The sequence below is a fragment of the Oreochromis niloticus genome, linkage group LG5 (genome assembly GCF_001858045.2).
Source record: "Oreochromis niloticus isolate F11D_XX linkage group LG5, O_niloticus_UMD_NMBU, whole genome shotgun sequence".
NCBI classification, from domain to species: Eukaryota; Metazoa; Chordata; class Actinopteri; order Cichliformes; family Cichlidae; genus Oreochromis; species Oreochromis niloticus.
Window position 1 is genome coordinate 8,764,201 of NC_031970.2, and position 13,560 is coordinate 8,777,760.

The 13,560-nt window shown below is 40.5% G+C and overlaps 1 protein-coding gene and 1 long non-coding RNA gene across 2 annotated transcripts in view; both read left to right on the forward strand.

Annotated features, from left to right (window-relative positions):
• Positions 1–13,560, forward strand: part of mov10a (Mov10 RNA helicase a) — a 15,962-nt gene continuing 2,402 nt past the window's right edge. Inside the window, exons 1-19 of the mRNA XM_003453679.5 lie at positions 1–441; positions 518–623; positions 763–938; positions 5,019–5,260; positions 5,351–5,597; positions 5,750–5,887; positions 5,998–6,160; positions 6,504–6,655; positions 6,732–6,902; positions 7,699–7,846; positions 9,361–9,522; positions 9,797–9,900; positions 10,035–10,132; positions 11,035–11,133; positions 11,317–11,422; positions 11,542–11,659; positions 12,803–12,994; positions 13,097–13,168; positions 13,429–13,554. Of these exons, the coding sequence (XP_003453727.1) occupies positions 320–441; positions 518–623; positions 763–938; positions 5,019–5,260; positions 5,351–5,597; positions 5,750–5,887; positions 5,998–6,160; positions 6,504–6,655; positions 6,732–6,902; positions 7,699–7,846; positions 9,361–9,522; positions 9,797–9,900; positions 10,035–10,132; positions 11,035–11,133; positions 11,317–11,422; positions 11,542–11,659; positions 12,803–12,994; positions 13,097–13,168; positions 13,429–13,554 (2,742 nt within the window). The 5' untranslated portion in view covers positions 1–319. The remainder of the gene's footprint in view (positions 442–517; positions 624–762; positions 939–5,018; positions 5,261–5,350; positions 5,598–5,749; positions 5,888–5,997; positions 6,161–6,503; positions 6,656–6,731; positions 6,903–7,698; positions 7,847–9,360; positions 9,523–9,796; positions 9,901–10,034; positions 10,133–11,034; positions 11,134–11,316; positions 11,423–11,541; positions 11,660–12,802; positions 12,995–13,096; positions 13,169–13,428; positions 13,555–13,560) is intronic.
• LOC106098859 (uncharacterized) lies at positions 2,335–4,750 on the forward strand. Its single transcript, XR_001225174.3, has 2 exons — positions 2,335–3,766; positions 3,824–4,750. It is a non-coding gene; the product is annotated as an uncharacterized LOC106098859 (long non-coding RNA).

Below are 13,560 nucleotides of genomic sequence, written 5' to 3' on the forward strand. Positions count from 1 at the left end.
GACTGGGACCGTTGGCGAGTGTTCACAAAAACCGGGCTTTGCGCTAAATGCGCAGTAGTAGATGTATACATAAGTTAGTAAACATTTTAAACCAGAGCATGAACAAGAAATCGTTGCTAAACTTCCAAACACCGTGGATATGCGCATAGATTGCGCATAAATACACAGCACGTGGAAATTTCTTCCCTGCTGAGGCACATTTGCACCCAGCAGTCACATTAATACTTCAGGAAACAGAAGCGTTCTTTTCCAGCAGATGAACTTCCTCACTTTCTGTCAGTCGGCAGTCAGTGACAGCGGCCTGTAAAAGCACGTCGACATGCCGTCGCTTAAAGACTCGCTTGAATCCGGACTGGACTTCATTGAATTTCTGGGAGACAGGGTATCCAGCATCAGCAAAAAGGAACTTAAAGTTATCTACAACTCCAAATTCAGGGGCAGGTAGGCTGCATTTAAACACCGTGTGTCCCATATGCCCGGTCTTGTGTCCAACAGCCTCTTTCTCCTGTGTTCGCAGAAAAGGAATAAAAGATCCCAACTTTTCCAATGTTTTCTTTGCGCTTGTGAAATTCAACAAAGCCCAGATAAGGCAGGGACAAGTCTACATTAATGCCAGACCTCAGGTAAGATATGGTCATTGAGTACAAGTTTCCCTGTGCCATATATTAGTCAGTGCTATGATGGGATGAGTTTGGATATGTTTTGTTCCCATTCCCGGAAAATAGAGAACCAGAACAGGGAACTGTGCTGTTATTTTTGTAGGTTCGAGTGTACTGTGACCAATGGAGGAGGCCCCGGGCCCCTCAGCCACAGAATCTGGGCTCTGGCCCTCAGACGCCAGCTGGGACACCTGCTGGCTCCTCCACCCCTGTGGCACCTGTGCTGACCCCAAAGAAAAAACTTGCATCAGAAATCCTTCGCAAGTTGAAGGTGAACAGGTAAAATGCATTTTGAGTTAGTATTACATGTTTCTCTATCCCATCGTCGCTGTAAAGGTTTTTTTCTAATTCCCAGACGCGCCCTCATGAATGTGAATTTGCTTATTCATGTAGGTGCATGATATAACAACAATAAAGCAGGGTGTTGCCGCACAAAAGACCATGTGAGATTAAAACAAGAGAGGAGCAGGGCCTGTTGGTTTGGTTGGTTTATATGACGTGAAGATTTGGAAGAAACATCATGTTGAGCATTGCATAAAAAGTTTCACCCGTCCATTTTCTTCCACTTATCCGATTCAGGGTCACCTGGGGGCAAGGTACACCCTGGACAGGTTCCCAGTCTCTCAGACGGCTAACGCAGAGAGACAGACGAGTATTTGCATGCACATTCACACCTATGGGTAATTTAAAATCACCAGTTAAACTAACTCCACTAAATGCATGTCTTTGGACTGTGGGAGGAAGCCGGAGAACCTGGAAAGAGCCCATGCAGACACGGGGAGAACATGCAAACACCACAAGGAAAGGCCCTGACCATATAGTGGATTTAATCCAGGGCCTTCTAGGAATAGTACTTACGTGTGTGTGTGTGTGTGTGTGTGTGTGTGTGTGTGTGTGCGCGCGCGTGCGTGTGTGTGTGTGTAATTCTGCGTGTTCTTCCCATGACTGTGGTTTTTTTTTTTCATAGACAAAAGACACCCAGGTGTGGATTCTAAACCACTCTTAGGTGTAAGTGGAGCACATGTTTTTGCTAGTGTGTCTGTAAATATTGCCAGCTGGCAAAGGATAATATATGGGACAGATAAGACTGATTACTAGGGTTTTATATCGGCCAGTGATGGCTAATAAAATATAATTACTCACCAACCATTTTGTGAGCCACACCTTGCTAGACAGCGTTTTGTCTTAGTTTTTAATAGCACATATTCAGCAACTTTAGTCCATGTTGACATAACAGCATTGCACAGTTGCTGCTTATCTCTGACGTGAATCTCCCATTCTACTACATGCCAAAGGTACTTTATTGGATTGAGATTTGATTACTGTGGAAGCTATTTGAGTACCATAAACTCACTGTAATGTTTAAGAAACCAGTTTGAGATGATTTAAGCTTTATGAAATAGTGCATTATCCAGCTGGAAGCAACCATCACTGTGGTCATAATGGGATTGACATGGTCAACACCAATACTCAGGTAGTAGTACAGTGGAAATGCCCCCAAAATATCAAGATACCCCAACGAGAAGTAAATAAACATTGTTTGTTTTTTTCTATTCTCTGGGGTGTCTAATATATGAAAGGGATATAAAAATTATTTACTGCAAAAGTGGTGAAATTCACAGATATTGTGATATCCTCCATATATTAAAAAAACACACACAAAATAATGCCAAGCTGAACAGCTTGTGACATACTTTTTTAATGCAAATTAGCTTGAAGACATGAACATTGTGGCTTGTTGGGAAGCATCCAGTTAGTTCTGATGATGAACACAGATTTGTTTTGCAGTACAAAAATATAGACATATTTAAGAACACAAAGGTAGCTGACATAAAACAAATACATGGTAAAGTCAAATGTAATTTGCTGTTAGATGATGTTCAAGAAGTGAAATGGGTGAGCAATATCCCATTAAACGCGTGACTTGGCAGTAATGAGATGGGAAATGTCAAGACATCTGTAAAGATTGTGGCTCATGGGGATGGGTCAGTTTACACTTTGTTTGTAATGGCTTCAAGTTATCAAATTACCCTCAGCCAGTCGGACTCTGCTTTCATATTATTATAGCTTATATAATGGCAATATATAGCTTTGTAAAAAATGTTTTGATAATATTTTATTGAATAGAATGCCTTTATTGTCATTGTACGTGCACATTGAAATTATGGGTGTTCCATGCCAACTGTGCAGGAATAAAATATAATTAGTAAGACAGCACCCCTTTCACACCTCTGTATTTTATCATTTTTAATGTAAAACAGTGACTATAGCCGTTAAAATACTGGATTTAGTGCAGTCAGACCTTTACAACAAACCATATGTGGGGTTTCTGCGACAATCACAGCAAGAACTATTACCAAATGTATTAATCACATCGTCATGCGTATCTACCATTCGGCTTTTAACTATGGGATATATCACAATATCTGTAAATTTAACTGCTTTTTATGGAAGAATCTTTCTTTTATTATTATAGACTTTATAGAATATGAAAAACGTTGATGTGCTTTGATTTATCTTCAGTAGGGGTATCTCAGTATTTTAGGGGCATTTCCACTGTGCCAAATTGGTGCAAAGAAAATCTCCCCTGTGCTATTACATATAAACAACCAGCCTGAACTGTTGATAAAAGATGGGATAGATCTCTGCTTTCATGCTGTTTTTGCCAAATTCTGACCCTAGTGTCTGAATGTCACAACAGAAGTGGAGATTCCTCAATTCAGGCAACGTTTTTCAAATCATCTGTTGTTCAGTTTCAGTAAAGAGTGATTGTTTGAGTTGCTATTACTTTCCTCTATCAGCTTATAGTCTGGCCATCTCCAGTGACCTCTGGCATCAGCGGGGCATTTTTGCCCAGAGAACTGAAGCTCACCGGATATTTTATCTTTTCTAGACCATTATCTGCAAATCCTAGAGATAGCAGTGTAGAAATATCCCAGAAAATCAGCACTTTTTAAAACTAACCATGCCACATTCAGAGTCACTGAAAGCACCTTTCTGACCTGTTTTGATGCTCAGTTTGAACTTCAGCGAATGATCTTGACCGTATCTACATGCCAAAATGTATTGAGTAACTGACATGTAATTGGTTTATTTAAGATTTTAATGTATCTCTTATTGCATCAGCATCAACAAATATAAGCTGATGATCGCTACCTTTTAAGATAACTTAGTGTCAAGAATCAGCTTAAAGTTCAGAAGAATACCCTTGAATTAAAGTAAGATGCTTGCTAACACTAATCAGCTGCTCTGGCTCATACAGGAAAAGGAAAATTAAAAAAACCCCAAAAAACCAAACTACAAGCAGAGTGGGAGGGGCCTTAACAAAAGAAATGATGTTGCACAGTTTGTCCATTAGAGAGCACTAACAAGTTAATTTTTCAACATCTGTTTCAGAATGGTTCTTGTCATAAAAGCAAATAAGAGGCCATATTAAGACTCAGGGTGCGTTTGCCTGTCAGTGATGTGCAAGCGCACATTATTGATAAGGGTGTAATGTGCTTGTGTTTATGTCACAATTCTTCATATTTTAAGTGGCCGAGAGTGGTTTAACAAGCACTTCAGATACAGATACACAAGTTAAAACAAAGTAACTTTTATCATGACATTAAAACTTTTAGAAACTTGCAGATTTTATATTTGATTGGTAACCCGTGGAGTGAGGCCAGTGCAGGGGAGAGCTGCTTTCTCTTCTTGGTATGACTGAGGAGTCTCTCTGCTTCACTTTAAACCACCTGCAGACAAGATAAAGACTGACTCAAAGAAAACAAGACATGAGCTAAAAAAAACTCCATGAGAACTGGCTTTATCAGGAGGGGTTTTTTTTAGAACTGATAATCAGCACTTTGCTTTATGACATACAAGTCAAAGGAAAAAGATAGAAGATGATGATGATGATAATGAGATGAGAAGGGATAAACTGGTTCCAACTGTGGTAATTTTCCAGAACTGTAAAACCTGTCTGTGAGTTACACTTTTGTTGTTTCGTGATCCTTTTTTGACTTCCCTGCATAAATACAGTCCTGTGCAACTTTTTAACTGCACAGCAGTTTTAATCTGAGTCAGTGGTGAAGTATTCCTGTGTAAAAAAAGTTTGGGTGTCAGTGATTTACTGGTATCACTTAGTCACAAAGATCATATAATCCATGATATGAATCCACTATGACGGGAAAAAGGCTTCTTTTCAGGAGCATCTGAGGGTTTTTTAAATTACCTTCTACCTGTTTAATAGCAGACAGTCATGGGAGAAGTGGGGTTGATGAAACATTATGTTTTATTTACCAGGTACACTGGTTTTTCAGTGATTTGGCACCGTCTTGTCATTGTTAAAATTGCAGCCTGATCTTGCTTCGCCTGCAGGAAAGAGCTCACGGCTGATAAGGGCGGCATCGAGATCACATCAGACCCCGTGGAGAGCGGTGGGAAGGTTCAGTTCACTGTGGATCGCCTGCGAGAGCCGTTCGTTGTCAGGTTCCACATTGTCAATAAAGGCACTGACTGCATCCACTTGACGTACTACACTGCCCTGCACAGGATCCGCTGTTTCACTCTAGAGGATGAGAGGAGAGTGACCAGAGCATCTCCGCTGTTCCTCTGTCCTGGTGAGACATCGAGGACTTCTTCTCTGCCTTTAGAAATGAGAGAAATAAACTGGCTAATGTTCACAATTTCTTCCCTTTTTTTTTCTCCAGGAGAGAGCTATGAAGTTAAGGTTAAGTACATTCTGAACCACTATGGATATTTCCCTGCCACAATGTATTTCGAGTTCTGCCCAGATTTGCCTGGATCGGTGCCCTTCTGCATTGTCAGGGAGATAGAAGCTGCAGCCCAGACTCCACTGGCTGTGGAGCTAGGGCCTGTGGCTCCTTATAAACCATTTCGGGTGGCTGCTTACAAGCCTGTTGACACCATTATAGTAGATGGAGTACCACCTGACAGGTAATGAATTTCAAAACTGATTGTACAAAGTAGTTTGAAGCATTTTTGCTGACTTGTACTTTAGATCAACAAGTTGTCCCTGAGGGTTTACCGACCTTGTGTCTTCTGAAACTGATCACAGCCATGTGGTGTTTTGTTTTCTTCTTCTGCAGTTCTGTTGTGCCTTTGAAGATGGCAGTGAAATTAGGAGACTACAAGTATCATAATGACCTGAAGGATTTGGCTAAACGAAGGATGGAAGACTCCGAGTACCTCTCTCCAACTGCCAAACAGAAACTTGCATCAGTGAAGTAAGCAAATCACCCAATTCATTACAACCAGCTATGCATTTTCTGTGATGAGTATTTTATAGAACTAACTCAATGTTAAATGCACCATTTACCTCTGCACTGACATCCAGGGGTCTCCTCAGTTGTCCCTTAAAGATGAAGAACTACTCGCATCGGTTTCACCTCCTGCTGCACCTTGAAGAGATACAGATGGAGGTTGACATCCGAAAGTATGATCTCCACAATCAAACCATGACCGAAGACCAAGGCAACAAAAAACTCCTGAAACTCAGAGTAAAGAGATTTTAATTAGAACACCGTCTGCTATGCTCTGTGTTTGCGGTGGCTCTATTTTTGCTGGAGCAGCTGGCATCTCTGAAGCACTGAATTCACTTGTAAATTGTGCTTCTTGGCAGTTAACTTCAGAATGCATTTTAGTTGTTTGGGACATTGTATTCTTAATGAAGGAGCTAGATGACTTTCCTCACATTTTACTTGTACAAATGATTTTGCGATCTAGTTCTCCTACACAGATTTGTTTATTTAGCTTGTCATATCTACGCATCTGAATCACCTGCAGAATTGTAGTTATGTTTATAAAACATACGAATGGCCCAACATCGATGTCGTCCGACAGGTTCCTGGTGTCGCTGAGAATCGGCCATCTGTGCTTCGAGGAGATTGTCTGAGAGTATCCAAATCTGAGGACACCGTCCAGCCCATTACTGTGTATACCGGATATGTTCACAGAGTAGAACTGGACAGTGTGACGCTGGGTTTCTCAAAAAAGTACGAGCTAGAATAATGATATGTTGAATAAGAACCCACAATGAGAAACTTGTTACTTACTTTTCAATCATTTCAGGTTGTTGCAGCTCTTTATCAGCAATATGAAGTTTAATGTGGAGTTTACTCTCAACCGGTACCCTTTGAAGCTACAACACAGGGCTGTGGACCTGGCAGTAAAACATCAACTTGAGGAGGTGCTGTTTCCATCGGGTGCAGCAGTGGCTAGTGTGCCCATGCCTAAACTCAGGTCTGGTGCCTATTTGTATGCACTGCATCATCTATAAATGCAAAAACGTAACCACATTTAATGACAATAGTGATAATAACTTTATTTGTATAGCACCTTTAAAAAGTTACAAAGTGCTTCACAGTTTTGGATAAAAACACAAAAGTGAAGATAAGTGTAGATCCTCAGAAATGCTAACGCATGGTCTTTCATTAATACATACAAACTGCTATACACATATAATAGAAGAAAAACAGACCACAAATAATGGGCAAAAGGTTAAAAAAAAAAAAAAAGGCAAACTTTAAGAATTAGTTTTTTGTTTTTTACAGTTGTTTTTAAAAAAGCCCAATAATAAATCATGCAGGTTCCGCCAACCTGATAGGTGAAGGAAGGCGTGATCGCCTCTGCTTTTAAAATAAGAACATGGAACAGTTAGGAGATGCTGATCAGATAATCGAAGAGACCAGCTGCATTAATAAGGTCTCAGTAATCTGCTATATTTGCAGGAGCTTGGCCATGTAGGGTTATATGTTACGGACACAATGAATTGTACTGTGTCCTACTGTATATTCTACCTGGTACTGGTGGTAGGAGAACAGTGAGCTTCTGAAAAATGAGAGTGTGGGCTCAGCAGCATTTCTCTGTTGTCTTCCTGGGCATTTAGCCACTATGTTGCATTAACAGGAGGGATTACTGCTCTTTGGTTTAATGCCATAAACCAAATGGGCACAAGGTGCATAGCAGGTTTTTATACACACATTTACACACCTTTTTTGCTAAGTGTAAAAAAATCAATTTCTACATCTCTTTCCAGGATGTTTAATCGACAGCTGGAAAACAACCCGGAGCAACATGCTGCAGTCCAACGCATTGTAGCTGGATCATCGAAACCGGCTCCTCATCTTGTTTTTGGGCCTCCTGGAACTGGAAAGACAATCACTGTGGTTGAAGCAATCAATCAGGTATAAAGTCACATGTAGTTAAGATCTGTATGAATGAGATCTTCAGAGATTAATCAGATATCTTATTTGTGAGTTGCCAGAAAACGTATTCGTTCTTCGTTGGCTGTTACATTGTAACCAATTTAAAGCTGCTGGATTTTGAACAAGACATTTGATATTGTTACTTTGAGTAGAATCTTTGATCTTTTCTTTATTATTCCATCCATCTATTTTCTTGATTCCTGGTCCAGTTCAGGACCACTGGAGGGTTTGAGCCCATCCCAACGGTCATGGACACACCCTGGACAGGTTGCCAGTGCAGGACTGGCAGATTATTCAGAATCAAACTAATCTTTTGCTAATCCATAGTTTGAGCTGGTGTTTTATTATTTTTTTCTCACAGGTCTAAATTGGGTAAAATGTTGATGGGTGGTTCTTTTATGGCGTTTTTCTACTCTGAGCACTTAATGTGCTTTATACTTGCTTCATGCACCCATTCACACGTCTATGCTAAGTGCTTTTCTGTCTAATATTCACACTCCACGAACGATCACGTTCAGTATCTTGCCCTACTTTGGGTTGCAGCCAGGGATCGAACCATGAGCCTTCCAGTTAACAGGTGCCCTGCTCTACCCTGCCACCCTGCATCTATACCAATAACATATAAGTTACTTACACAAGTAATATTTCTCTTTGCCAGACAGATTTTGTATAGGAATCGGCACGTGTTGGGATGCCTGTAAGGTATTTCCCAGATATCTCGCTGTATATTAGAAACACATTTTTCTTTTTTTGAATCAGCTGCTTATTTGCTCTCGAGTATTATGAGTATTAGCACTTTAAATTTAGAGATTTTACATTGCCAACAAATGTGGCAGTTGGCACAGTTGCTTTACAGCAAGGAAGGTCCTGGAGTAGGCATGCTCTGTCCATGCTTGACTGGGTTCTCTCTGGATACTCCAGCTTCCTCCCACAGTCCAACAACATTTGTGAGTTGGGTTAATTGGTGATTTTTAAATTGCCCACATGGGTGAATATTAGTGTGAACAGTTGTTTATCTCACTGCCCTGCAAAAGACTGGCAAACTGTACAAGGTGTGAGCTGCTTTTCATTCTATGACAACTAGGATCCGCTTCAGCCCCACAGTGACTCTCAACTGGGTAAATGGTGGGATATTTTGGAATTGATTCACTTCAGGAAACACTAAAAAAACTGGAAACAGAACTTTAACTTAAAGGGCTTGCAAAATTTAACAATGCTGTAATTTGTGATGTTATCCGTGATGTTGTAACTGTTTCTCAGAAATTTGTACTTACAGCCACTGTATTAGTCCTATAGTATGTCCTTGGTGCAATGTACTTTGAATTCTGTGCACATCTGCGAGGTTAGGTGCCTTTCTGAAATAAGTGACAGCCGCAGCCCGGGTCCTGCTGGGTGTGAGGCAAAGGCCTGTGGCTCCCTATAAACCATGTTATGTCTTCGCACACAAGCCTGTTATTATTAAGTAATGACTTTTATTTTGCTCGTCTTGTCAGGTCAGCAAGGCAGATCCATCAGCCCACATCCTCGCCTGTGCACCTTCAAACAGTGCATGCGACCTGCTCTGTGAAAGACTAAAAGTAAACATGGATTCTCATCAGATTTACCGCGTGTACGCCAACAGCCGAGACCCAAACAGCATCCCCAAGAGTCTCCTGGTGAGCATCAAGTGTTATATTTACTTCAGCAATCATTATGGGCTACATATGGACTAATTGTGTATCCATATGTAAACACAGCCCATAATGTTTAAAAATTACATGTGAAATAGAGTGCCATTGCATTCGCTTGTCTCAGCAAGCCCCATAAATAGGCCCGCATTTTCACTAGATTCCTCATGATCACATTGAGGAATCAGTGATTGTAATCACTATGGGAAAGCTGAACAAAAGGTTACGTTCTCATATTTTTTTTGTGTGTTTTTTTTTTCAGAAATACTGTAACTGGGACAAGAGCAAAGACAGCTTTGTGCCTCCACAGAAAGAGGTTACGATGAAGTACAAAGTCGTAGTTACAACTATGGTCACAGCTGGCAGGTAAGAGCCAGTGGGTGGCATGTAAAGTATCCATTATGATGTGTTTTTAAACACCCTTTGACATTTGGCACATTTTTCGTGTTATGAGCCATGCTGCACTTGATCATGCTGCTGTGTGTTTGTGTCTTTGTGAGGCTTGTGTCTGGAGGGATCCCAGTTGGCCATTTTTCGCATGTGTTTGTGGATGAGGGAGGCCAAGCTGTAGAGCCAGAGTGTGTCATTGCTATTGCAGGTAAACCATGAATGTCTGAACTACATGTTTTTCATCATGATGTCCTTCACCATGCACACTAAGCAAATATGTAGGACTGCCTTCATTCATTTGCACGTTAAAATGAGAAACATTCAGATCCGTGAGTGATACTGAAAAGCTTGTTACATTATTACAATATTACTCCCATTTTTAGCGTCTCTTTATTGGCTCTCTGTGAAATTCAAATCTCAAAGACCAGATAGGACCCAAGTATCCTAACACAACGCTTCACTCTCAGACTGCAAAATGGGAGTTTTCCTTCCCACTGTTGCCATGTGCTTGCTCATAGGGGGCTGTGTGATTGTCGCCTCAAGGTCCTTACGATATAAAGCGCCTTGTGGGGACTTTTGTTGAATTGGCGCTACATAAATAAAGTCTTTTGTGAAACCTTGAAGAAGCTGAAATTCTTACATCCAACTTTCTGTTTAAATGTGTTTTATTCCATTAAATCTGGTATTAATGCAGTACATGGACCTTTCATGCGTCTATCATAGACTTATCTGATTACAGAACTTCATCCACATCCCAGCTGCTTTACACATGTGCCTTCTCTGAAAGCACACAGCTTTCAGTGTGACATTCATCAGTACAGACAGAATATAATTAGCATTTGTAGAATTTTGTGTTCTCCAAAGCTAGCTAAAGGCTGTACAATAAATAAATAAATAAATAAAATGTATGGGTTAAGACTTTTACAGCTTACAAACTCTGCACGGCAAATTTCAAAATATATATGTGACCTTAAGTCAGAGCAGTAGTAAATTAATTTTTTCTTACACATTACACTCCCTCAGTAAATCGGTTCTTGTGATTAAAGGTTATAACTTGCAAGTGCTGAAATTGATGCACCTTGTTACAGACTCATTTATGTTGTTTCACAGGTCTGCTCGATGCAGAGAAAGGTCAGCTGGTGCTGGCAGGAGATCCTAAGCAGCTGGGACCAATCCTTCGATCTCCTTTTGCAATAGAACATGGACTCGGTAAGTCCGGTGGTCTCATTTTCTTTTCTTTCTGATCAGATGGTGTTAGTTGCATCACTGTGTATCCCTGGCTGTTTTCACTGGCAATAGTTTAGGATCAAATGAATGCTTAGTGTTGCTTCAGTTATTTGAGTTTTTCTCAGATTAACATGAATTCAAATCTGTATCATGAATGCTCTCTAGGGCTTTCTCTACTGGAGAGGCTGATGAGACATAATTCGTTATATCAGAAAAATACAGACGGGCATTTTGACACTCGCTTTGTCACCAAACTGCTGCGAAACTACAGGTGGGTCTCTCAGCTGTTGCTTGTCGAAGCAATTTTTTACTTGTGCTGCTGTGTTAATCACCAATAATGCTTCATCATTTTTTTTTTATTGTTCTTCTTTTTCCTTCCTGTTCACTCAGGTCACACAGTGCCATTCTGAAAATCCCCAATGAGTTGTTCTATGAAAATGAACTGCAGGTGTTTGCTGACCAATGGGAGCGTGAGACCTATTGCAACTGGGAATACCTCCCGAAGAAGGTGAGGTCTCAGGAACATTTCATTTATTTTGTTTGTTTTTTTTGCTTGCTTGTTTGGTTTTGTTTTGGGTTTTTTTGTTCCCCTAAGTCATCCACAAAGCACATGATTAGATGCAAAGGTGTATTTGTCAACTCTGATTTCATCATACATTAATTTAAAAATAAAAAAAACTGTGATGAACATGAATAAATAAAATAGTAAAGTGCATCTGAGCTTTACAGATGCAATGTTTGCTTTGAAAGTGATGACAGAGAAGTATAGAAAAGGTCAGAAGGAGTTTCACTGTGTCTGTGGATCTAGAGAAACCATGTGATAGGGTGCTAAGAGAGGAACTGTGGTACTGAATGAGGAAGTCAAGACTGGCAGTGATGTATGTGAGGGTGGTGCGGGACGTGTATGAGAACAGTGAAACACTAGTGAAATGTGTGGGAGTGACAGATGAGTTTAAGGTGGAGGTGGGTTTACATCAGGGATTAGCTCTGAGCCTCTGCTGACAACTGAGGTTACACAAGAGGACTGTGATGTTCAGGGACAACACTGTGATTTGTGAGTAGAGGAAAGGTGGAGGTATGCTAAAGTCAGCAGAAGCAAGATAGATGACGTGTTTGAATGAGAGGGAGCAGAAGTAGTGAAGCTGGGTGAGATGGGTCTCGTCTATGCAAAGCAACAAGAAAGTGCACAAGAGAGGTGAAGAAGAGGGCGCAGGCAGGGTGGAGTGGGTGGAGACAGGAGGCCAAGCTGGAGGTTGCTGGGACATGAGGGACCAGATTAGAAATGAATATATACAGAGGGACAAGTTTGGTTGAATGGTTTTGGAGACTAAGTTTGCAGGGGTTTGGTTTGGAGATGTCCAGAGGAGGGATAGTGGATATATTTTGGATAAAGGATGCTGAAGATGGAAGAAAAAAGATCAAAGAGAAGGTTCATGGCTGAAACAAAGTAGACAGTAAAACATGAAAACAACTCATGTTGTAAAAGTACTAAGTAACTTTTCTTAAAACTTCATAGACATTATGGGAGTGCTCACGTGTACAATTCATGTGTAGTTTTAATTCACATTTTTAATTTCACTAAGGAGTCAGTCGCCAAATTGTATTTAAACCATATTTAACAAGAATAACTGACAGTGGTACCCCATTACAGGGTTTTCCAGTGATCTTTCATGGAGTGATGGGCAAAGATGAGAGAGAGGCGAACAGTCCGTCTTTCTTCAACGTGTCTGAGATTGAAGTCCTGATCGACTACCTCACCAAACTGATGGAAACGCAAGGAAAGAAGGGTCTCCCCAAACTGTCTGCAACAGACATCGGAATAATCGCCCCCTACAGAAAACAAGTGAATATGCATGGTGCACATTCGTGTTAAATGACTGAAGATAAAAGGTGGTTGTTTGGTTCATTCATAACTTCCCATGACTGCTTTTCTTTTTGCTAACAGGTTGAGAAAATCCGGAAGGCCCTGAGACTTGTCCCAGCACTGAGTCGCTGGAGTGATCTCAAAGAGCTGAAGGTTAGCAGCTCTGCTGTAAACGTTGTGTGTCAGTTAATATGGTTAGATGCCCCCATGCAAACCTAAGATGCTCATTTACAGTGACTTCTAAATTGTTTTAATAAAATGTAATCAAAAGATTGATCTGCTGTTTATTTCTAATCAGAAGTGTAATTTAATTATTGAGGATGCATTTAACAGTTATAAGATTAAAGTTTTATTAGATGCTAAAGTGCACTTTTTCTACTGTTTTTTTCCCCCCCTCTGTTTTATAATATCAGGTCGGCTCTGTGGAGGAGTTTCAGGGACAAGAGAGGAAGATCATTATGGTCTCCACCGTCCGTAGCAGCATCAACTATGTCAAGATGGACACAGACTTCAATATTGGATTCCTGTCAAATGAAAAAGTTTGT